Genomic DNA, 24,272 nt, shown 5'->3' on the forward strand with positions numbered 1-24,272 from the left:
CGTTTCATTAGGTCATGTAGTAGGTCTAGACCGGTAGTAATTCAAAAAATTCCTCCTTGGGATTTAAATCTCGTGTTAGACGCTCTAACTAAGAAACCGTTTGAACCCTTGCAAGAATTATCAATTAAATTTCTCACTCTAAAAACAGTGCTATTGGTAGCCTTGACGTCCGCACGTAGAGTGAGCGATTTGCAAGCCCTGTCCATTTGTCCCCCATACACTCAGATATATGACGACAGGGTGGTCCTAAGACCAGACCCGGCTTACCTGCCTAAAGTAGTCCTTAAATTTCATAGGAGTCAGGAAATTGTGTTACCCTCTTTTTGTGTTAATCCAAAAAATCCAGGTGAGGAGAGGTTTCACACTCTTGATGTAAGAAGGTCTATGTTACAGTACATATCCTTAACTAGTCAGTGGAGGAAGGATCAGTCTCTGTTCGTAGCTTTCCAGGGTAGCAGGAAAGGTCATGGGGTATCTAAAGGTACTATTGCCAGGTGGATTAGAGAGGCCATTAGCTTATCCTATACTGCTTGTGGCGTTCCGATCCCTGAGGGCATCAAGGCACACTCCACCAGGGCCGTGGCTACTTCCTGGGCAGAAAAAGCAGAGGTATCGCTTGATCAAATATGTAAGGCTGCTACCTGGTCCTCACCATCTACCTTTTTTAAGCACTACCGACTGAATCTATCCTCCTCGACTGACCTTACCTTTGGTAGAAGGGTGCTGGAAGCGGTGGTCCCTCCCTAAGGTGTTCCTTTCTCCAAAAATCTCTCAGGTGTGCTGTCATGGGAGACGGGAAAACACCATGGTTACTTACTGGTAGCCGGTTTTTCCGGAGCCCATGACAGCACCTGTATATTCCCTCCCTTCTTTTTTTTCACCCTTGGGTGCGCACTTTTAGTTGGGTGTTTTTTGTTATTATTATAATGTGGTGGTGGATTACCATGTATACTAACCAAAGAGGCCTCTCATGCTCTGGAAAACCAACTGAAGCGAGGGAGAGGTACCGCCCTTTTATTTCAGTAGGTTTCCTGTCCTGACTGGGCGGATCCCCTCTCTCAGGTGTGCTGTCATGGGCTCCGGAAAAACCGGCTACCAGTAAGTAACCATGGTGTTTTTATATAGCGCTAACATATTCCGCAGCGCTTTACAGTTTTGCACACATTATCATCGCTGTCCCCGATGGGGCTCGCAATCTAGAATCCCTATCAGTATGTCTTTGGAATGTGGGAGGAAACCGGAGTGCCCGGAGGAAACCCACGCAAACACGGAGAGAACATACAAACTCTTTGCAGATGTTGTCCTGGGTGGGATTAGAACCCAGGTGGATTGCTAACCACTGCGCCACCGTGCTGCCCTTAGATGCACTTGGCTAGCTTCAACTAAGAACTAGGCCCTTTGGTCACTAGGTGTGTCAGTCTGCTGGAAATTAGTGGTATTTCCTGATGAAGGGGGCATGAGACCCCTGAAACGCATTGAATAAAACCACTGTGAATCAACTATACTCTCCTGAAATTCATCTTAGCGGCAGCGCAGAATTTGAACTACAAATCTCTCTTTGAAGACATTATAGTCTGCTTGAAATTAAGCAGAGTCAAGTGTGCTGTTGGTGAGTGACCAGTCAAAATGTGACCTATATCAGGGAGACTTACATACTATTATCCGTCTGAATGGAGACTGCATGAGTCAGCTAGGAAAGCTGAGCGTTCTGTTTGTTGGAGCTGCAGAGAACTGTGTGTAAGATGCAGCCTGTTCAGTATGAACTGTGCCCAGAGTTGAACACTTCTGTTTGGTGCTGGAAGAAGCTACTGAAGCTTGGGCTGAAAGGGATACAGAGACTGGTGGGATTGAGCCTTTTCTGTATATTACCGTAAGTTTGCTCCTGGAGAAAGGACTATAAGGGCAGCACGGTGGCTCAGTGGTTAGCATTGCAGCACTGGGGTTCTGGGTTCAAATCTCGCCAAGGGGGCCTGTATGTATGTACAGTACAAACCAAAAGTTTGGACACACTTCCTCATTTAAAGATTTTTCTGTATTTTCATGACTATGAAAATTGTACATTCACACTGAAGGCATCAAAACTATGAATTAACACGTTGAATTATATACTTAATTTCAGTTGTTTCACACTTTTTTGTTATGTCTTATATTCTAGGTTCTTCAAAGTAGCCACCTTTTGCTTTGATGACTGCTTTGCACACTCTTGGCATTCTCTTGATGAGCTTCAAGAGGTGGTCACCGGGAATGGTCTTTCAACAATCTTGAAAGAGTTCCCAGAGATGGATAGAACTTGTTGGCCATTTTGCCTTCACTCTGTGGTCCAGCTCGCCCCAAACCATCTCGATTGGGTTCAGGTCTGGTGACTGTGTAGGCCAGGTCATCTGGCGTAGCACCCCATCTCTCCTTCTTGGTCAAATGGCCCTTACACAGCCTGGAGGTGTGTTTGGGGTCATTGTCCTGTTGAAAAATAAATGACGGTCCAACTAAACGCAAACCGGATGGAATAGCATGCCACTGCAAGATGCTGTGGTCGTCATGCTGGTTCAGTATGCCTTCAGTTTTGAATGAATCCCCAACAGTGTCACCAGCAAAGCACCCCCACATCATCACACCTCCTCCTCCATGCTTCTCGATGGGAACCAGGCATGTAGAGTCCATCAGATTACCTTTTCTGCGTCGCACAAAGACACGGTGGTTGGAACCAAAGATCTCAAATTTGGATTCATCAGACCAAAGCACAGATTTCCACTGGTCTAATGTCCATTCCTTATGTTCTTTAGCCCAAACAAGTCTCTTCTGCTTGTTGCCTGTCCTTAGCAGTGGTTTCCTAGAAGCTATTTTACCATGAAGGCCTGCTGCACAAAGTCTCCTCTTAACAGTTGTTGCAGAGATATCTGTCTGCTGCTAGAACTCTGTGTGGCATTGACCTAGTCTCTAATCTGAGCTGCTGTTAAACTGCGATTTCTGAGGCTGGTGACTCGGATAAACTTATCCTCAGAAGCAGAGGTGACTCTTGGTCTTCCTTTCCTGGGATGGTCCTCATGTGAGCCAGTTTCTTTGTAGCGCTTGATGGTTTTTGCCACTGCACTTGAGGATACTTTCAAAGTTTTCCCAATTTTTCGGACTGACTGTAATGATGGCCACTTGTTTTTCTTTACTTAGCTGCTTTTAATACAAATTCACCAGACTTCTGCACAACACAACTGATGGTCCCAACCCCATTTATAAGGCAATAAATCCCACTTATTAAACCTGACAGGGCACACCTGTGAGGTGAAAACCATTCCCGGTGACTACCTCTTGAAGCTCATCAAGAGAATGCCAAGAGTGTGCAAAGCAGTCATCAAAGCAAAAGGTGGCTACTTTGAAGAACCTAGAATATAAGACATTTTCAGTTGTTTAACACTTTTTTTGTTAAGTATATAATTCCACATGTGTTAATTCATAGTTTTGATGCCTTCAGTGTGAATGTACAATTTTCATCGTTATGAAAATACAGAAAAATCTTTAAATGAGGTGTGTCCAAACTTTTGGTCTGTACTGTACATACAAACAAACATACATACATACAGGCCCCCTCCACGTCTCCTGGTGACTGGCCTGTCTCCTGGTAGTGCCTCCAGCCTCTGGACACTACGCTGACAGACACACCAAACCTTCTTGCCACAGTTTGCATTGATGTGCCATCCTGGATGAGCTGCACTACCTGAGCCACTTGTGTGTGTGTTGTAGAGTCCGTCTCATGCTACCATGAGTGTAAAATCACAACCAACATTCAAAAGTGACCAAAACATCAGCCAGAAAGCATTGGTACTGAGATGTGGTCTGTGGTCCCCATCTGCAGAACCACTCCTTTTTTGAGGGTGTCTTGATAATTGCCAGTAATTTCCATCTGTTCCTATTCCATTTGCACAACTGCATGTGAAATTGATTGTCAATCAGTGTTGCTTCCTAAGTGGGCAGTTTGATTTCACAGAAGTTTGATTTACTTGGATTTATATTCTGTTTGTGTTCTCTTAATTTTTTTTGTGTATATGTGTGGATATTATGTAGAATTTAGATGAAATCGCCCTAGACTTTGAGTGGTTAAATTAAGGTCTAGAGGGAAAAAGCGAGTCCTGGATGCAATGTTTAATCCGGGCAGTTAATTTGGGCTGTAGGTGTGAGCGCAGACAGTGACACAGCATTATTTCATCTGTCTCGCTGCTAGCCGTGTATTTTCCTGCCATCCTCCACTTGAGTTAAGATGTAAACTGAATTAAAATAGGTCAGAGATGCTGGCATGTTCTCCGATATTTGAAATGGCAGCTGCAACCTTTATGCCAAGTCAGAATTCAAAACAGCGGGGGAAGCAGCGCTCCGGGCAGGGAGGGGACGGGTTACTGTGGCAACGACAGAATATCTTATAATGAAAAGTTTTCAGTGGAAATGTACAATGACCGAGGAGAGGCCGGACAGGATGTGTGCGGCTCAGGATATTTGCTTGGGCTTCAAAAGAGAATTCTTAAACTTTATTTTCATTTTTTTCCCCTCTGTCATTGGTGCTGTTCCATTGCCGAAGTGTTAAGGTGGCCCTAGCAAAAAAAAACATTTCCAAACTACGTAATGCATTTCTCTTCTGTGGGCAAAGTCAGGGGTTATGTAACTGTCCACTGGGTTATTCACATCCTGCGTGAACTTTTAAGGGATCAGAAAAAGAGAACAATAATAATTTTTTTTTTTTATTATTATTTTCTTTGGAGAGGGGGCATTTTACAGCCAAACAAGCAGTTGTTCACATCCCCATAACTATTCATTGCTTAAGTGTAAGCGTGCAGATACGTCAAGAGAAATTGCACTAAATGCAATAAAGCGTATAGTATACACAGCCTACTTCTTCTGCAGCACCACACTTTTCTCCTTTAGATCTCATTCACATGTTATTTGGTCAGTATTTTACCTCAGTGTCTGTGAGCCAAAACCACAAGTGGGAGAAAAATACAGAAGTGGTGACGTGTTTCTAATATATTTTTCCTCTGATTGTTTTACTCCAAATTTTAGCTTACAAATACTATCAGAGGAAAAATATATTAGAAGCACGTCACCACTTCTGTATTTTTCTCCCACTCGTGGTTTTGGCTTATAAATACTGAGGTAAAATACCTACCAAATACTGAACGTGTGAATGTGGCCTTATACACAGCCTCCACGTGCAGCTCCTCACTCTTCTCTATACACAGCCTCATACTGCAGCAGCTCCTCACTTATCTATCTATCTATCTGTGTGTGTGTGTATATGTAAGTGTCTATATCTCTCTCTATATTATATATATATACATACACACACACACACACACACACACACATACACATACACATACACACACACATATATATATATATATATATATATATATATATATATATATATATATATATATATATATATATATATATATATATATATATATATATATATATATATATATATATATATATATATATACTAGATGGTGGCCCGATTCTAACGCATCAGGTATTCTAGAATATGTATGTAGTTTATTTGTGAAGTTTTCAGAATAATTCAATTTATACACAGGATTCAGCAGGCCGGCCATGACGAATAAGCGAAGCGTGGTTCAAATTCCGCGCCAATTCACGGGCGGACTGCGACTGTCACTGATTGTTCGCGGCCGGGCGTGACCAATCAGTGAAGCCAGGGCCGCCCCCCTCTTTAACACATACCACGATTCATGATGCACAGATACAGCAGAGAAATATAGCACCGCCAAGTGGCATATAACACAGCCCACGTAGTATATTGCCCAGCCACGTAGTGTATAGCACAGCCACGTAGTGTATAGCACAGGCACGTAGTGTGTATAGCACAGGCACGTAGTGTGTATAGCACAGGCACGTAGTGTGTATAGCACAGGCACGTAGTGTGTATAGCACAGGCACGTAGTGTGTATAGCACAGGCACGTAGTGTGTATAGCACAGGCACGTAGTGTATAGCACAGCCCACGTAGTGTATAGCACAGCCCACGTAGTATAGCAATGTGGGCACCATATCCCTGTTAAAAAAAAAGAATTAAAATAAAAAAATAGTTATACAGGTCCTTCTCAAAAAATTAGCATATAGTGTTAAATTTAATTATTTACCATAATGTAATGATTACAATTAAACTTTCATATATTATAGATTCATTATCCACCAACTGAAATTTGTCAGGTCTTTTATTGTTTTAATACTGATGATTTTGGCATACAACTCCTGATAACCCAAAAAACCTGTCTCAATAAATTAGCATATTTCACCCATCCAATCAAATAAAAGTGTTTTTTAATAACAAACAAAAAAACCAACAAATAATAATGTTCAGTTATGCACTCAATACTTGGTCGGGAATCCTTTGGCAGAAATGACTGCTTCAATGCGGCGTGGCATGGAGGCAATCAGCCTGTGACACTGCTGAGATGTTATGGAGGCCCAGGATGCTTCAATAGCGGCCTTAAGCTCATCCAGAGTGTTGGGTCTTGCGTCTCTCAACTTTCTCTTCACAATATCCCACAGATTCTCTATGGGGTTCAGGTCAGGAGAGTTGGCAGGCCAATTGAGCACAGTAATACCATGGTCAGTAAACCATTTACCAGTGGTTTTGGCACTGTGAGCAGGTGCCAGGTCGTGCTGAAAAATGAAATCTTCATCTCCATAAAGCATTTCAGCCGATGGAAGCATGAAGTGCTCCAAAATCTCCTGATAGCTAGCTGCATTGACCCTGCCCTTGATGAAACACAGTGGACCAACACCAGCAGCTGACATGGCACCCCACACCATCACTGACTGTGGGTACTTGACACTGGACTTCAGGCATTTTGGCATTTCCTTCTCCCCAGTCTTCCTCCAGACTCTGGCACCTTGATTTCCGAATGACATGCAAAATTTGCTTTCATCAGAAAAAAGTACTTGGGACCACTTAGCAACAGTCCAGTGCTGCTTCTCTGTAGCCCAGGTCAGGCGCCTCTGCCGCTGTTTATGGTTCAAAAGTGGCTTTACCTGGGGAATGCGGCACCTGTAGCCCATTTCCTGCACACGCCTGTGCACGGTGGCTCTGGATGTTTCCACACCAGACTCAGTCCACTGCTTCCTCAGGTTCCCCAAGGTCTGGAATCGGTCCTTCTCCACAATCTTCCTCAGGGTCCGGTCTCCTCTTCTCGTTGTACAGCGTTTTCTGCCACATTGTTTCCTTCCAACAGACTTACCATTGAGGTGCCTTGATACAGCACTCTGGGAACAGCCTATTTGTTGAGAAATTTCTTTCTGGGTCTTACCCTCTTGCTTGAGGGTGTCAATGATGGCCTTCTTGACATCTGTCAGGTCGCTAGTCTTACCCATGATGGGGGTTTTGAGTAATGAACCAGGCAGGGAGTTTATAAAAGCCTCAGGTATCTTTTGCATGTGTTTAGAGTTAATTAGTTGATTCAGAAGATTAGGGTAATAGGTCGTTTAGAGAACCTTTTCTTGATATGCTAATTTATTGAGACAGGTTTTTTGGGTTATCAGGAGTTGTATGCCAAAATCATCAGTATTAAAACAATAAAAGACCTGACAAATTTCAGTTGGTGGATAATGAATCTATAATATATGAAAGTTTAATTGTAATCATTACATTATGGTAAATAATGAAATTTAACACTATATGCTAATTTTTTGAGAAGGACCTGTATACTCACCTTCCATCGGCCCCCGGATCCAGCCCAGGCGTTTACTGATGCTCCTCCAAGAGTGCATTGATGACGTAGTGAGATGATGATGTAGCGGTTTCGCGAGACTGCTACGTCATCATCTCGCGAGACCGCAATGCATGGACCGGACCGTCGCGGGAAAGGCGCCAGAAGGTGAGTATATAATGATTTTTTAAAAATTTTTTAGCGTTATATCTTTTTACTATTGATGCTGCGGCATAACGCGGTCCGTTAACGCTGCCATTAACCCTGTGTGAGCACTGACTGGAGGGGAGTATGGAGCGGGCACTGACGGCAGGGGAGTAGGGAGCGGCCATTTCGCGGCCGCACTGTGCCCGTCGCTGATTGGTTGTGGCCGTTTGACCGCGACCAATCAGCAACTTGGGATTTCCGTGATAGATAGACAGAAAGACGGAAGTGACCCTTAGACAATTATATAGTAGACTAGATGGTGGCCCGATTCTAACGCATCGGGTATTCTAGAATATGTATGTATGTATATAGCAGCCACATAGTATATAGCACAGGAACGTAGTATATAGGAGCCATGTAGTGTATATAGCAGACACGCAGTCTATAACTCAGACACGCAGTATATAACACAGCCCACGCAGTATATAACACAGCCCACGCAGTATATAACACAGCCCACGCAGTATATAACACAGCCCACGCAGTATATAACACAGCCCACGCAGTATATAACACAGCCCACGCAGTATATAACACAGCCCACGCAGTATATAACACAGCCCACGCAGTATATAACACAGCCCACGCAGTATATAACACAGCCCACGCAGTATATAACACAGCCCACGCAGTATATAACACAGCCCACGCAGTATATAACACAGCCCACGCAGTATATAACACAGCCCACGCAGTATATAACACAGCCCACGCAGTATATAACACAGCCCACGCAGTATATAACACAGCCCACGCAGTATATAGCAATGTGGGCACTTAATGCATGGTTAAAAAAGACTTAAAATTAAAAATAAACATATACTCACCCTCCAAAGGCCCCTTGTAGTCCTGGCGCCTATGTGCAGTGCACACGGCAGCTTCCGGTCCCAGGGTTGGTATGAGCGCCGGACCTGTGATGACGTTGCGGTCACATGACCGTGACGTCATGGCAGGTCCTTCTCGCATAGCATCCTTGGCACCGGAACCTGCCGCTTGCACTGCCGAGGACAGCGCGCACGGTGGAGGGTGAGAATAACCTTTTTTTTATTATTATTTGTAACATTAGAACTTTTTACTATTGATGCTGCATACAGTGCGTCAATAGTAAAAAGTTGGTCACACGGGTTAATAGCTGCGTTAATGGAGTGCGTTACACCGTGGCGTAACGCGGTCCATTAGCGCTGCCATTAACCCTGTGTGAGGGCTGACTGGAGGGGAGTATGGAGCGGGCACTGACTGCGCGGGAGGAATGAGCGGCCATATTGCCGCCGGACTGTGCCCGTCGCTGATTGGTCGTGGCAATGGTCGTGGGCGTTTTGCCATGTCCAATCAGCGACTTGGATTTCCATGACAGACAGAGGCCGCGACCATTGAATATCTGTGACAGACGGAAGTGACCCTAAGACAATTATATAGTAGATATCCTATCTATCTCTCTCTCTATCTATCTATCTATCTATCTATCTATATCCATCCATCCATCGATCCAAAGGTCGGTAACTTTTATCGTAGGTATACTTCAACTATGAGTGGCAGAATCTTAAAATAAAAAACAGAAATCACATTGTTTGATTTTTCTTTTTACATACGGTAATTGCATTTTATTGCATGAAATAAGTATTTGATCACCTACCAACCAGCAAGAATTCTGGCTCTCACAGACTTGTTAGTTTTTCTTTAAGAAGCCCTCCTACTCTGCACTCATTACCTCAATTAATTGCACATGTTTAAGCTCGTTACCTATATAAAAGACACTTGTTCGCACACTTAATCACACTCTAATTTCTCCACCATGGCCAATACCAAGGAGCTGTCTAAAGGCCCCTTCACATTAAGCGACGCTGCAGCGATACCGACAACGATCCGGATCGCTGCAGCGTCGCTGTTTGGTCGCTGGAGAGCTGTCACACAGACCGCTCTCCAGCGACCAACGATGCCGGTAACCAGGGTAAACATCGGGTAACTAAGCGCAGGGCCGCGCTTAGTAACCTGATGTTTACCCTGGTTACCATGCTAAAAGTAAAAAACACTAGATACTTACCTACCGCTGTCTGTCCTCCAGCGCTGCGCTCTGCTTCTCTGCACTCCTCCTGTACTGGCTGGGAGCCGGAAAGCAGAGCGGTGACGTCACCGCTCTGCTTTCCGGCTCACAGACAGTACAGGAGGAGTGCAGAGCACAGCGCTGGAGGACAGACAGCTGTAGGTAAGTATGTAGCGTTTGTTTTTTTAACTTTTAGGATGGTAACCAGGGTAAACATCGGGTTACTAAGCGCGGCCCTGCGCTTAGTTACCCGATGTTTACCCTGGTTACCAGTGAAGACATCGCTGGATCGGTGTCACACACGCCGATCCAGTGATGTCTCCAGGGAGTCCAGCGACGAAATAAAGTTCTGGACTTTATTCAGCGACCAACGATCTCCCAGCAGGAGCCTGATCGTTGGTCGCTGTCACACATAACGATTTCATTAACGATATCGTTGCTACGTCACAAATAGCAACGATATCGTTAACAATATCATTATGTGTGAAGGTACCTTAAGGACACCAGGGACAAAAATTATAGATTTGCACAAGGCTGTGATGGGCTGCAGGACAATGGGCAATCAGCTTGGTGAGAAGTCAGGAGTCGGCACAGAGCTACACAGGTGGACCTGGCGAATGGCCTGAAGAGATCTGGGACCACAGGCTCAAACATTACAATAGTAACACACTACGCCGTCATGGATTAAAATCCTGCAGGACACGCAGGGTCCCCCTGCTCTCGCCAACACATGTCCAGGCCTGTTTGAAGTTTGACAATGACCATCTGGATGATCCAGAGGAGGAATAGGAGGTTGTCATGTGGTCAGAGACCAATGACCTTCACCAAAATAGAACTTTTTGGTATCAACTCCACTAGTCGTGTTTGAAGGAAGAAGGCTGTGTACAACCCCAATTACACCGTTTCAATAATGAAGCATGGTGGGACAGGACAACTGCACTGTATTGAAGGGAGGATTGATGGGGTCATGTATCACGAGAATTTGGTCATCAGCTTACTTCCCTCAGTAAGAGCAATGAAGATGCCTGGGTCTTCCAGCATGACAATGACCCAAAACATACAGCCAGGGCAACTAAGAAGTGGCTCCGTAAGAAGCATTTCAAGGTCCTGGAGTGTCCTGGCCATTCTCCAGACCTGAACCCAATAGAAAATCTTTGGAGGGAACTGAAACTCAATGCTGCCCAGCGTCAGCCCCGAAACCTTAAAGATCTGGAGAGGATCTGTATGGAGGCGTGGGCCAAAATCTCTGCTGCAGTGTGGGCTAACGTGGTCACGAACTACAGGAAAAGTCTGACCTCTGTAATTGCAAACACAGGTTTCTGTACCAAATATTAAGTTATGTTTTTGTATTCTCTCAGATACTTATTTCATGCAATAAAATGCAATTTAATTACGGTATTTAAAAATCATACAATGTGATTTTCTGGATTTTTTTTTTAAGATTCTGTCTCTAACAGTTGAAGTATACTTACAATAAAAATTACAGACCTCTCCATTCCTTGTAGGTGGGAAAACTTGCTAAACTAGCAAAGTATCAAATACTTATTTTCCCCAGTGTGTGTGTATATATGAAAATATAATCTGACAAAGACCATGCTTCCAGCAATGTGTCACTTAATGGGCTACTTGATACAGTTTTGATGAAATCACTGTTTTCTCTGCTGCAGACCTACCGGCTCTGTGAATGCTGAGCTCTGTATAACCCAAGCCACACCCCTGTTTGGCAGCTTTCTGTATACACTGTGCATAGGCAGAAAGCTACCTATCAGTGTGTGTGTGGTTATACAGAACTTACGAATATGGAAGTATAATATTGTTCTATGGATACAACTAAATGTGAAAACCTGTCCTTAGCTGAGTTATATCCACGTTAAAGAAAATAAATCATCAAAATATAATTTACACCTAGAATTGACATCCTTTGTCGTTTCATTGCAAAGTCTAATATTAACTTCATCTTTATTACATCTATTTCTTCCCTCCGTTTTCCAAATGCAAAATTAGGAAATGGCTTCTGCTGGGCTTATCGCCAAATGCTCCTAGTTTTTCTGCTGTATAGGAGTAGGCAGGGCTGTGGGGTCGGTAAGCCAAACGTTCGACTCCTCAATTTACGTGGGCTGTGTTATATACTACGTGGGCTGTGTTATATACTACGTGGGCTGTGTTATATACTACGTGGGCTGTGTTATATACTACGTGGGCTGTGTTAGATACTACGTGGGCTGTGTTAGATACTACGTGGGCTGTGTTAGATACTACGTGGGCTGTGTTAGATACTATGTGGGCTGTGTTAGATACTACGTGGGCTGTGTTAGATACTACGTGGGCTGTGTTAGATACTACGTGGGCTGTGTTAGATACTACGTGGGCTGTGTTAGATACTACGTGGGCTGTGTTATATACTACATCTCTGCTATATGCTACGTGGCTGTGGTATAGATTACGTGGCTGGGCAATATACTACATCGCTGTGCTCTACTACGTAGCCTGTTATGTACTGCATAAGCTGTGTTATATACTATGTGGCTGTGCTATATATGACGTGGCTGTGCTATATATGACGTGGCTGTGCAATATATGACGTGGCTGTGCAATGTATGACGTGGCTGTGCAATGTATGACGTGGCTGTGCAATGTATGACGTGGCTGTGCAATGTATGACGTGGCTGTGCAATATATGACGTGGCTGTGCAATATATGACGTGGCTGTGCAATATATGACGTGGCTGTGCAATATATGACGTGGCTGTGCAATATATGACGTGGCTGGGCAATATATGACGTGGCTGGGCAATATATTACATGGCTGGGCAATATACTACGTGTCTGTGCTATATACTACGTGGGCTGTGTTATATACTACGTGGGCTGTATACTTGGCTGTGGTATTTCTCTGATGTATCTGTGCATCATGAATCGTGGTATGTGTTAAAGAGGGGGGCCCACTGAGACTATTTCGCCCGGGGCCCTCAAAAACCTGGAGCAGGCCCTGGCTTCACTGATTGGTCACGCCCGGCCGCGAACAATCAGTGACAGGCGCAGTACGGCCGCGAATTGGCGTGGAATTTGAACCACTATTCGCTAATTGGTCGCGCCCGGCCGGCCGAATCCTGTGTATAATTTGCATTATTCTGAAAACTTCATAAATAAACTACATACATATTCTAGAATTCCTGATGCATTAGAATCGGGCCACTATCTAGTGTGTGTGTGTATATGTATATGATCTGCCGGCCGGCAGCTAGAGGAGTTGGGCTAAAGTTAGGGTTGGGGCTAAAGTTAGGGCTAGGGTTGGGCTAAAGTTAGGGTTAGGGTTGGGGATAAAGTTAGGGTTAGGGCTAAAGTTAGGGTTAGGGTTGGGGCTAAAGTTAGGGCTAGGGTTAGGGCTGGGGCTAAAGTTAGCACTAGGGTTGGGGCTAAAGTTAGGGTTAGAGTTCGGGTTAGGGTTTGGATTAGGGTTGGTATTAGGGTTAGGGTTGGTATTAGGGTTACGTTTGGGGTTAGGGTTAGGGGTGTATTGGGATTAGGGTTAGGTTTGAGGTTAGGGTTGAGATTAGGATTAGGGGTGTGTTGGATTTAGGGTTTTGATTAGGGTTATGGTTAGGATTAGAGTTGTTTTGGGGTTAGGGTTGTGATTAGGATTATGGACCGGGTTGGGACTAGGGGTGTGTTGGGGTGACGTCACCGCTGTGCTCTGCTTTACGGCAGGCTGGCGCTGACACAGTCAGACAACGGAATGTGACAGACGTGACAGACAACGGAATGTGAGTATGTACTGTTTTTTTTTTTTTTTTTTTTACTTTTACAATGATAACCAGGGTAAATATCAGGTTACTAAGTGCGGCCCTGCGCTTAGTAACCCGATGTTTACCCTGGTTACCAGTGAACACATCGCTGGATCGGCGTCACACATGCCGATTCAGCGATGACAGCGGGTGATCAGCGACCAAAAAAAGGTCCTGATCACTCACAGCGACCAACGATCTCCCAGCAGGGGCCTGATCGTTGGTCGCTGTCACGCATAACGATTTTGTTAACGATATCGTTGCTACGTCACAAAAAGCAACGATATCGTTAACGAAATCGTTATGTGTGAAGGTACCTTAAGGGGTTGAAAAACCTGCCTAAAGACACCCCCCCAGATAATTCTGTAGGCCACACCCTCTTGTTAAAAAAACATAGACATATCACCATATAAAGAGGCCCATATCTCTAGAAACGTATAGTGGATTAAAAATATATAAAAACGGGAGCAGCGGGAGTGAAATACTGTAAGAGCAAAAACTGGACACTTGTGACCTGGTTACAGGACCTCTTTTAAATCGAAAATTGCTGCTGCTCGTGAAGTGGTCGTACTTGTTGCTGCTGTACGTCGCAGCGTGATCCATTTTGGAGGAGACTAATCTGAACTCTTGGTAATTCATGAAGCATCTGTGTGTGTGTTTTTTTTTTTTTATGGGAATTGAAACAACAGTTGTATTCATGGGCAGCGGGGAGAAAATGAAAACCCTGCTTTGTAATCGGCTTATCCCAAACTGGAAGAATTCAGGCTCTCGGCAGCGACAAGTGCTTCCAATGGCTTCTTTAAGCTCTTTGCGGAGAGGAACGCTTAACCCCTCCCAGCCCGGTCCTGCGACTTAGCCGTACGGTGGTGGCGTTGGCTATAATTTTACGTTTTATGTATCTAGACATAAACCACTCATGTCTTCCATGCTCTGCGTGGAGAATATACTTTTGAATGAGAATTGATGAAAGGGCCGTACAACATTTTTTAAGCATTCTCCCAATCTGCTGGAGCCTTTATGGTTAAGATCTGTTTCTTGAAAATCCTATTTCCCATTTGGCTGCCATTAAGTCCTATTCAAATAAATGAGACTTGATTGCAATACCAGACACCACCACTGCCATAAGTGTGGCGCTGTGCCTGGTAAACCGTGGACAGGGTGCAAACCCTTAAATCTGATAATGACAGTGGGGCCCTCGCCGATCTCATACTAATTGTCCATACTAAGGATAGACTGTCAGCTTTGTAGTAGTAGATAACCCCTTTAATTTACACCTTTAAATTGCCTCCTGCTCTGGTAGCTAAAGCCTTTTATTTTAGTACCCAATATGTAATGCTACACTTCCCAGATGTTTAGTAGGAAAAATCTGCAGATTAAAGCTCCTTTTTAATTTTTATTTCATAAATCAATAGTAGACATGGAAGTAAGCACCTTTGTAATGTATCTTATCAGAGTAATCCGCTTTCTCCTCCTGGGTTGAGCTTTCAGTCTCGGTTTATGGGTGAACTCTATTTCCGAGATAGATGCCAGTTGGTGCTTGTGAAGTTCCATGGAATGTGAGGAGGAGCTAGAGGCCGACAGACAGTCCGGTGGGAGGCCGACAGACAGTCCGCTGGGAGGCCGACACAGTCCGCTGGGAGGCCGACACAGTCCGCTGGGAGGCCGACACAGTCCGCTGGGAGGCCGACACAGTCCGCTGGGAGGCCGACACAGTCCGCTGGGAGGCCGACACAGTCCGCTGGGAGGCCGACACAGTCCGCTGGGAGGCCGACACAGTCCGCTGGGAGGCCGACACAGTCCGCTGGGAGGCCGACACAGTCCGCTGCGAGGTCTCCTGAAGTTACTACACTTCTCCATAGAACTCTATGAGCACCAGCTGTCATCTTCTATCTCCGTAATGGGGGAAAGTCTGGATTCACTGAAGGCCGGTTCTACCCAGGAATTGTAAGAAACACCTTTCTCTGATAAGAAGATGTATCACAATGATTCTTATTTCTACTTCTACTATTGATTTAAGAAGAAAAAAAACCCTAAAATAACGGAAAGCTGATTTTTTTTTTTTTTTTTTTGCTTTGTCTTCCATTTGTGGCCAAAACTGCTCCTTCAGTGACTACGGTAGTTAGTACATGATATTGAGGATATTGCCTACTTTTACCTGCAGAATCATGCGGCCATAGGTCACATACATGATGGGTCCTTTTTTAATAAAGTCACCCTCCAGAAAAGAAGCAGTGTTTTTTTTTTTTTTTTTTTTTTTTTTTTTTTTTGTGGGGTGTGGGAAGGCAAGGGAAACTCACAGCCCACCTCCAAACTTTTAGATTGGTCCTCGCTGATTTGGAGATCATTGAGTCCCTGCTCTCTGTTGTGAGCTAGCCAGGAACCTGTACAGGAAAATAGTGATGAGCGAATGTGCTCGGATAAGGTGTTATCTGAGCATGCTCTGGTGCGGAATGTCTTTGGCGTGCCCTAAAAATATGTTCACGTCCCCGCGGCTGCATGTCTCGCGGCTGTTCGACAGGCGTAACACATGTGGGGATTGCCTGTTATACAAACCCTGCATATTTTGTGGCTGTGCGACATGCAACCGCGGGGTCTCGAGCATATTTTTCGAGCATCCCGAAGGCACAAGACACTCAGCACCAGAGCATGCTCAGATAACATCTTCACTTATTACTAGAAGATAACTCTTTGCAAGGCCGGTAGCCAAGATGCACGTGTGAACATGGCCGTAGAGTCCAATAACACGCTGCAGTCAGTATGACTGTATATTGCTGTGATTATTGCTAGGTAATAATAATGATACAATGGCTGCAATTTGATGGTAATGACAGCAAAAAAAAAGTTAGTTACCCTACTGTTTGTCTTCTTTTTGAAGAAAGTCTTTTATTTACATTTTTTGCTATTTTTTTGGGAATTTTTCTGAACTTGTAGTAGGTGCCTATGTCATGATGTTTTAATACCGCGTGAAGACCAGATGATCTGTATGGTGGGCACGCTGCAGGTGTTACAGGGGCTTCACCAAGGACCTGATTTATCCCAGACACCTACTTCCCCAATAAGAAGGTTACGAAATAAATGATGGAAAAATAGTCTTTTTAATGTCTCAGTGTAAAGCGGGGTCCTATCACCTGAGCACGAGGGCGGCGTTACTCTCCATGGTGCCAATAGCTTATTCCTGAGCATCTTTATGAAGTGAATCGCCTGCATTTACTAAACATGCGGCACTGGCAAAGCCAGGAGTGGGCGGCCGGGTAAACCCACGCCAAGGAAACTTGTTCTTCACTCTTCTTATTCCCCCGCTCTAGGACAAGTCTGGGTTAATAACTCGCATGTGACTCACCCCTCGTACCCAATTAGCAGCTGCCCCATTAAAAAGATTTTCTCCTGAGCATTTCAATTACAGGCAATCATATCCAAAGTAATGAGGGCTCCTCGGAGCTGTTTTACGAGACGTATGCTGGGAATCGGCCTGCAAAGCCTAATTGCCCATATTATATATGAAGGATTTAATTCGGGGACATTTTATATTCCTTTGATTTTTGCTTTGTAATAATGCAGCAAAACTTTGCTCATCTTCTAGGCCGTTTGCCAGGGTATCATAGGTACGTATTCCCAGAGATCTGCAGTCAGACCTATGCAGGCTTGCCTTACATGGAAAATTGTAGGAGTTTTTTTAAATCCGTGTCCACTTTTTTTTTTTTTTTTTCTTTAAATATCATAAGGTCAATATTTTGTATTAATCTAAAGGCAATTTGTGGGAAATTACCATTTATTGCCAAGGACATTTCTGTGCATTTTGTGTAATCTTTGCCTATAAATGTAGCTCAGTCCTGCAGCATCAGGCACGGCCTCTACCTAATATATTGTGCTCTGCCTGGTAGACAATGAAGGGGATGCCCTGTCAGTCTGCTGGGGGTCGGACCCCTACCAACAGTCTTTGAAAATCCCTTCTTTATTATGCTCACTTATATAGCACCATCATATTCCACTGTGCTCTACAGGCATCATCATCATCACTGCCCCCACTGGGGCTCACAATCTAGATTCCTTATCACTATGTCTTTAGAGTGTGGGAGGAAACCGGAGAACCCAGAAGAAACCCAGGAAAACACGGGGAGAACATACAAACTCCTTGCACATGTTGTCCTTGGTGGGATTAGGACCCTAGTGCTGCAAACCAGCAGTGCTAACCACTGAGCCGCCGTGTTGCCCCAAAGTCTCGTTTCTCTACCAGATAGTGCTTACTGCCTCCATACTGTGGTCTCATCAAATTTAATTTCTAAATTAGTTTTAGGTGAATAAAAAAATTAAAAGTTAAAATAACTTTAGGTGGCACCTTGATGAAGTGGAAGAGACCCCGATTACAGAGATGTCACCAAATATGCTGTATTCTACTGTTTCAACACAGAATTTCATGCTGATAGAACAATCACTAGAGGACTAGGTGTCTCGTGCATCTTGGTCCAACCAAACCAAATCACTGATTAGCAGCTTTCTGTCACTATACAGTGCACACAGGAAGCTGCCAATCAGGGGTGTGGGCGGGTTACACACAGCTCAGCATTCAGAGCTCTGCTAGATCTGCAGCAGAGACAACTCTGCAACCAATAAACCTAACTTAAGCGTTGGTGGAATAAACGTCTCTGCCCCTACATGAAGCTGCTGTCAGATTACATAGCAAAAGCCTGCAGAAATATTCCCTTAAACGGAATCTGTTACCAAGTTTTTGCTTCCAACAGCCTGATTCCATTGATTTAGCAGTTTCTGGGCTACTTGGTGCAGTGTTGATTCAAAACTGTTTTCTGTGCACTTCTACCAGTTTTCTAAATGCTGATCCTTGTATAACTTCGCCTACACCTCTGCCAATTTTCTGCGTATGCACAGTGTAGACAGAAAGCAGCCAATCAGTAGTGGGGGCGGGGTTATACAGAGCACATGAATATGAAGGACTATATAGCAGCAAGTTTACTAGTCCTATTGTAATAATCTCGTGTTGATAAAACTTGTGATTTTGTCAAAACTACAGCAAACAGCTGAGAAAGTGACACATTGCTGGAATCATGTCTCTGTCTATACCAGGGCTGTGGAGTTTGTAAGCCAAACCTCCGATTTTTTTAATTTCCCTGACCCCACAGCTCTGCCTCACTACTGAGCATGTACATAAAGTGCAGCACAGATTCATCTCAAGTACGACTCCACAGCACTGGTCACTACTGAGCACGTACATAAAGTGCAGCACAGATTCATCTCCACTACTACTCCACAGCACTGTGGTGTCCCGGTGTCCTCTGCGCTGGTCCAGATTCATCACGGCAGGTAATATGCACGGTGGCCCATTGTGTTTACATGCCTCGCTTTATTTTCTTATGGATTACTGATGATATTAGTTTAAACCCCTTCTTCTATGTGGCACTGCTGATAACTATATTAGTAGTGGATAATTGATATGAGGCGATGGGTGTTGTGCTGTGCCAGTTGATGGGTTCTGTTCCGCTGCAGGGGTCACCGTACCTTGGGTGACTGCCTTTTTATGCTGTTTGTGGCATGGCTATTGTCATCTGCTGGTTTTACCTACACTACTTGTCTGGTTTTCTGTATGTATTTTTAGACTTTTTGCATTAATAAAGATATATTTTTTTATTGGATTTACTCACTACTGAGCACGTACATAAAGTGCAGCACAGATTCATCTCCACTACTACTCCACAGCACTGGTCGGTCACTACTGAGCATGTTGATAAAGTGCCGCACAGATTCATCTCCTCTACAACCCCACAACCCTGCCTCACTACTGAGCATGTACATGAAGTGCAGCACAGATTATTCTCCTCTACAACCCCACAGCTCTGCCTCACTACTGAGCATGTACATGAAGTGCAGCACAGATTCATCTCATCTACAACCTCACAGCTCTGCCTCACTACTGAGCATGTACATAAATTGCAGCACAGATTAATCTCATCTACAACCTCACAGCTCTGCCTCACTACTGAGCTTGTACATAAAGTGCAGCACAGATTCATCTCATCTACAACCCCACAGCTCTGCCACACTACTGAGCAACTACATAAATTGCAGCACAGATTAATCTCCTCTACAACCTCACAGCTCTGCCTCACTACTGAGCATGTACATAAAGTGCAGCACAAATTCATCTCATCTACAACCCCACAGCCCTGCCTCACTACTGAGCATGTACATAAAGTGCAGCACAGATTAATCTCATCTACAACCCCACAGCTCTGGTCACTACTGAGCATGTACATGAAGTGCAGCACAGATTCATCTCATCTACAACCTCACAGCTCTGCCTCACTACTGAGCATGTACATAAATTGCAGCACAGATTAATCTCATCTACAACCTCACAGCTCTGCCTCACTACTGAGCTTGTACATAAAGTGCAGCACAGATTCATCTCATCTACAACCCCACAGCCCTGCCTCACTACTGAGCATGTACATAAAGTGCAGCACAGATTAATCTCATCTACAACCTCACAGCACTGCCTCACTACTGAGCATGTACATAAATTGCAGCACAGATTAATCTCATCTACAACCTCACAGCTCTGCCTCACTACTGAGCTTGTACATAAAGTGCAGCACAGATTCATCTCATCTACAACCCCACAGCTCTGCCACACTACTGAGCAACTACATAAATTGCAGCACAGATTAATCTCCTCTACAACCTCACAGCTCTGCCTCACTACTGAGCATGTACATAAAGTGCAGCACAAATTCATCTCATCTACAACCCCACAGCCCTGCCTCACTACTGAGCATGTACATAAAGTGCAGCACAGATTAATCTCATCTACAACCCCACAGCTCTGGTCACTACTGAGCATGTACATAAATTGCAGCACAGATTAATCTCATCTACAACCTCACAGCTCTGCCTCACTATTGAGCATGTACATAAATTGCAGCACAGATTAATCTCATCTACAACCTCACAGCTCTGCCTCACTACTGAGCTTGTACATAAAGTGCAGCACAGATTCAGCTCATCTACAACCCCACAGCTCTGCCTCACTACTGAGCATGTACATAAAGTGCAGCACAGATTCAGCTCATCTACAACCCCACAGCTCTGCCACACTACTGAGCAACTACATAAATTGCAGCACAGATTAATCTCATCTACAACCTCACAGCTCTGCCTCACTACTGAGCATGTACATAAATTGCAGCATAGATTCATCTCATCTACAACCCCACAACCCTGCCTCACTACTGAGCAACTACATAAAGTGCAGCACAGATTCATCTCATCTACAACCCCACAGCCCTGCCTCACTACTGAGCATGTACATAAAGTGCAGCACAGATTCATCTCATCTACAACCTCACAGCACTGCCTCACTACTGAGCAACTACATAAAGTGCAGCACAGATTAATCTCATCTACAACCCAACAGCTCTGCCTCACTACTGAGCATGTACATAAAGTGCAGCACAGATTCATCTCATCTACAACCTCACAGCACTGCCTCACTACTGAGCAACTACATAAAGTGCAGCACATTCATCTCATCTACAACCTCACAGCACTGCCTCACTACTGAGCAACTACATAAAGTGCAGCACAGATTCATCTCATCTACAACCCCACAGCACTGCCTCACTACTGAGCAACTACATAAAGTGCAGCACAGATTCATCTCATCTACAACCTCACAGCACTGCCTCACTACTGAGCAACTACATAAAGTGCAGCACAGATTCATCTCATCTACAACCCCACAGCTCTGCCTCACTACTGAGCAACTACATAAAGTGCAGCACAGATTCATCTCCTCTACAACCCCACAGCTCTGCCACACTACTGAGCATGTACATAAAGTGCAGCACAGATTCATCTCCACTAACAGCCGAGATCCTAATATCAGGAACAGAACAGACATTTGTAGGACATTTCATAACTTGCCCAAATTCTTATGAAGGCATTTACAGCACATCCTGCATTGTACTACTGTACCCAATGTATTCTACAATCTAGATGTCTGTCCATTACCGACTCCACCACAATGTTCACTGACTCCACAGCCCTGGTCTCTACATCATGCTGCTCTCCCATTAGGTTGCAAACACTTAAGGTACGTCACACTAAACGATATTGGTAGCGATCCGTGACGTTGCAGCGTCCTGGCTAGCGATATCGTTCAGTTTGACACGCAGCAGCGATCAGAATCCTGCTGTGATGTCGTTGGTCGCTGCAGAAAGTCCAGCACTTTATTTGGTCGCTGGATCTCCCGCAGACATCGCTGAATCGGCGTGTGACACCGATTCAGCGATGTCTTCACTGGTAACCAGGGTAAACATCAGGTTACTAAGCGCAGGGCCGCGCTTAGTAACCCGATGTTTACCCTGGTTACCAGCGTAAAAGTAAAAAAAACAAACAAACACTACATACTTACATTCCGCTGTCTGTCCCTCGGCGCTCTGCTTCTCTGCCCTGTGTAAGCCCAGCGGCCGGAAAGCAGAGCGGTGACGTCACCGATCTGCTTTCCGGCCGCTGTGCTCACAGTCAGTGCAGGAAAGCACAGCGCCGGGGACAGACAGCAGAAGGTAAGTATGTAGTGTTTTTTTTTTTTTTTTTTACGTTTACGCTGGTAACCAGGGTAAACATCGGGTTACTAAGCGCGGCCCTGCGCTTAGTAACCCGATGTTTACCCTGGTTACCGGGGACTTCGGGATCGTTGATCGTTGGTCGCTGGAGAGCTGTCTGTGTGACAGCTCTCCAGCGACCAAACAGCGACGCTGCAGCGATCCGGATCGTTGTCTAGATCGCTGCAGCCTCGCATAGTGTGACGGTACCTTTAGTGACCGATTCTCTTTTAAGGCTATATTCACACTTTGCGGATTTTGCTGCGGATCCGCAGCGGATTTGACCGCTGCGGATCCGCAGCAGTTTCCCCTGAGTTTACAGTCCAATGTAAACCTATGGGAAACAAAAAACGCAGTGCACATGCTGCGGAAAAAACCGCGCGGAAACGCTGCGGATTACATTCCGCAGCATGTCACTTCTTTTCTGCGGATTTTTACCTGCTCCAATAGAAAACTGCAGATGAAAATCCGCAGAAGAAAACGCAGTAAAAACCGCGATAAATCCGCAGTAAAAACCGCGACGGGTTTTCACTGCGGATTTTGGAATTCTGCTGCGGAAAAATCCGCAGTGGAATCTGCAAAGTGTGAACATAGCCTTAGACATTTCAGCACTTGGGAATCCCGCTGAGAAGACGGCCTCTGTCAGTGATTTGCATTAGTCACTATAACCAGGAGTCGGTCCTCTATTTGGGCTACTTTTTGTATATATGAAGGACGATTTTCAGTCACTGTGTAAAGTCCATTCTAACAATTGTGTGTTTTTACAGATCGCTACACACTGGAAAACGTCTCCGGATATTCCCTGTTTCTGCTCCCGCGGAGGCACCAGTTGTCACAGGTCAGTTATCCAATACTATGCTTGTCATAGAGGGGGCATCCGCTGGGTCAGGCCTGTCCATTTCCTACATGGGTTATGGGAAAATGTATAGCTGCCGCTTTCTGCTTGCTAGCTTTCTGAAGCCGGACCCACGGTGACCATGTTGTATTTTATTTGCTGCCTTTTATTCCTTCCCCTGCCCATTTCTGTCATTGCGTATTTTCTCTGTCCTATGCAGACTAGGTGAAGTCTCTCTAGCGTTTATAAAGCAGCAGTGTGTGCTCTGTGGCCTCGGATTGCCCTTCCACTGACACACTAAGGCCCGATTCATTGCTCGTCTACATGCCGGGCATCATGAAAGGAGCACTGGAATAGGATGCGCCTCATTCATTAAAATGTTCTCGCCTCTTAATGAATCAGATGCATCTTACAGCTGCTGTGCTCCTCTGCCCCAAATGTTACTCCCGCCAGGACCTGGCGTACATTTCTGGCATCATTTACGTCACAAAGGTGGCATACATTTTGGTTAATTTACCAGGTGGGCTTTGTCACACTCCTCCCACCCCAGCTGTGCCCAATTTGGCACTATAAACCCCCAAAAATGACAGATTTTTAGCATTTCAGAATTCTGGTGAAAACACATTGATGAATTGGGCACTAAGTGAACCACTGCAGCTGCATACCCTTCCTCCCCTCCTCTTTTTGTTTTCTGTGTACTGTTCTACACTAGATAGATAATTTTTTTTTTTTTAATATAACACTGTTTACACTACTTTGATCCTCCAATATTGTGGTTTTTAAAGCCTACACACTGCTATGAATCATATATAGGTTATACTTTACAGGGACAGTGCCTCTTTAAATATATTGTCTGCCCTCGGTAATAAAGCCAGGTTATCTGGGAGTGCTGAGCATTAGGAGTTAGTGTCAGGCTTCCTATAATCCGCCCGGGGCATATAGCAGAAAGGTGAGAAAACTCAGGGTGATTTGTCAATTAGTAAGACGGGATCTCGCTTTTATTGGGCTACATGCCCATCAAGTTAACCAGCGTTTCATCTCGTAAAACCAAGCCTTCGTGCATCAGCCTGTATGATCC

The 24,272-nt window shown here is 44.7% G+C and overlaps 1 protein-coding gene across 1 annotated transcript in view; it reads left to right on the top strand.

The window, feature by feature from the left end:
* The window catches only part of MRPS31 (mitochondrial ribosomal protein S31), a 78,902-nt gene that overhangs the window by 33,372 nt on the left and 21,258 nt on the right, over positions 1-24,272 (top strand). The window contains exon 5 of the mRNA XM_069758911.1: positions 23,127-23,197. Coding sequence (XP_069615012.1) covers positions 23,127-23,197 — 71 coding nt within the window. The remainder of the gene's footprint in view (positions 1-23,126; positions 23,198-24,272) is intronic.

The sequence above is a fragment of the Ranitomeya imitator genome, chromosome 3 (genome assembly GCF_032444005.1).
Source record: "Ranitomeya imitator isolate aRanImi1 chromosome 3, aRanImi1.pri, whole genome shotgun sequence".
Taxonomy (NCBI): domain Eukaryota; kingdom Metazoa; phylum Chordata; class Amphibia; order Anura; family Dendrobatidae; genus Ranitomeya; species Ranitomeya imitator.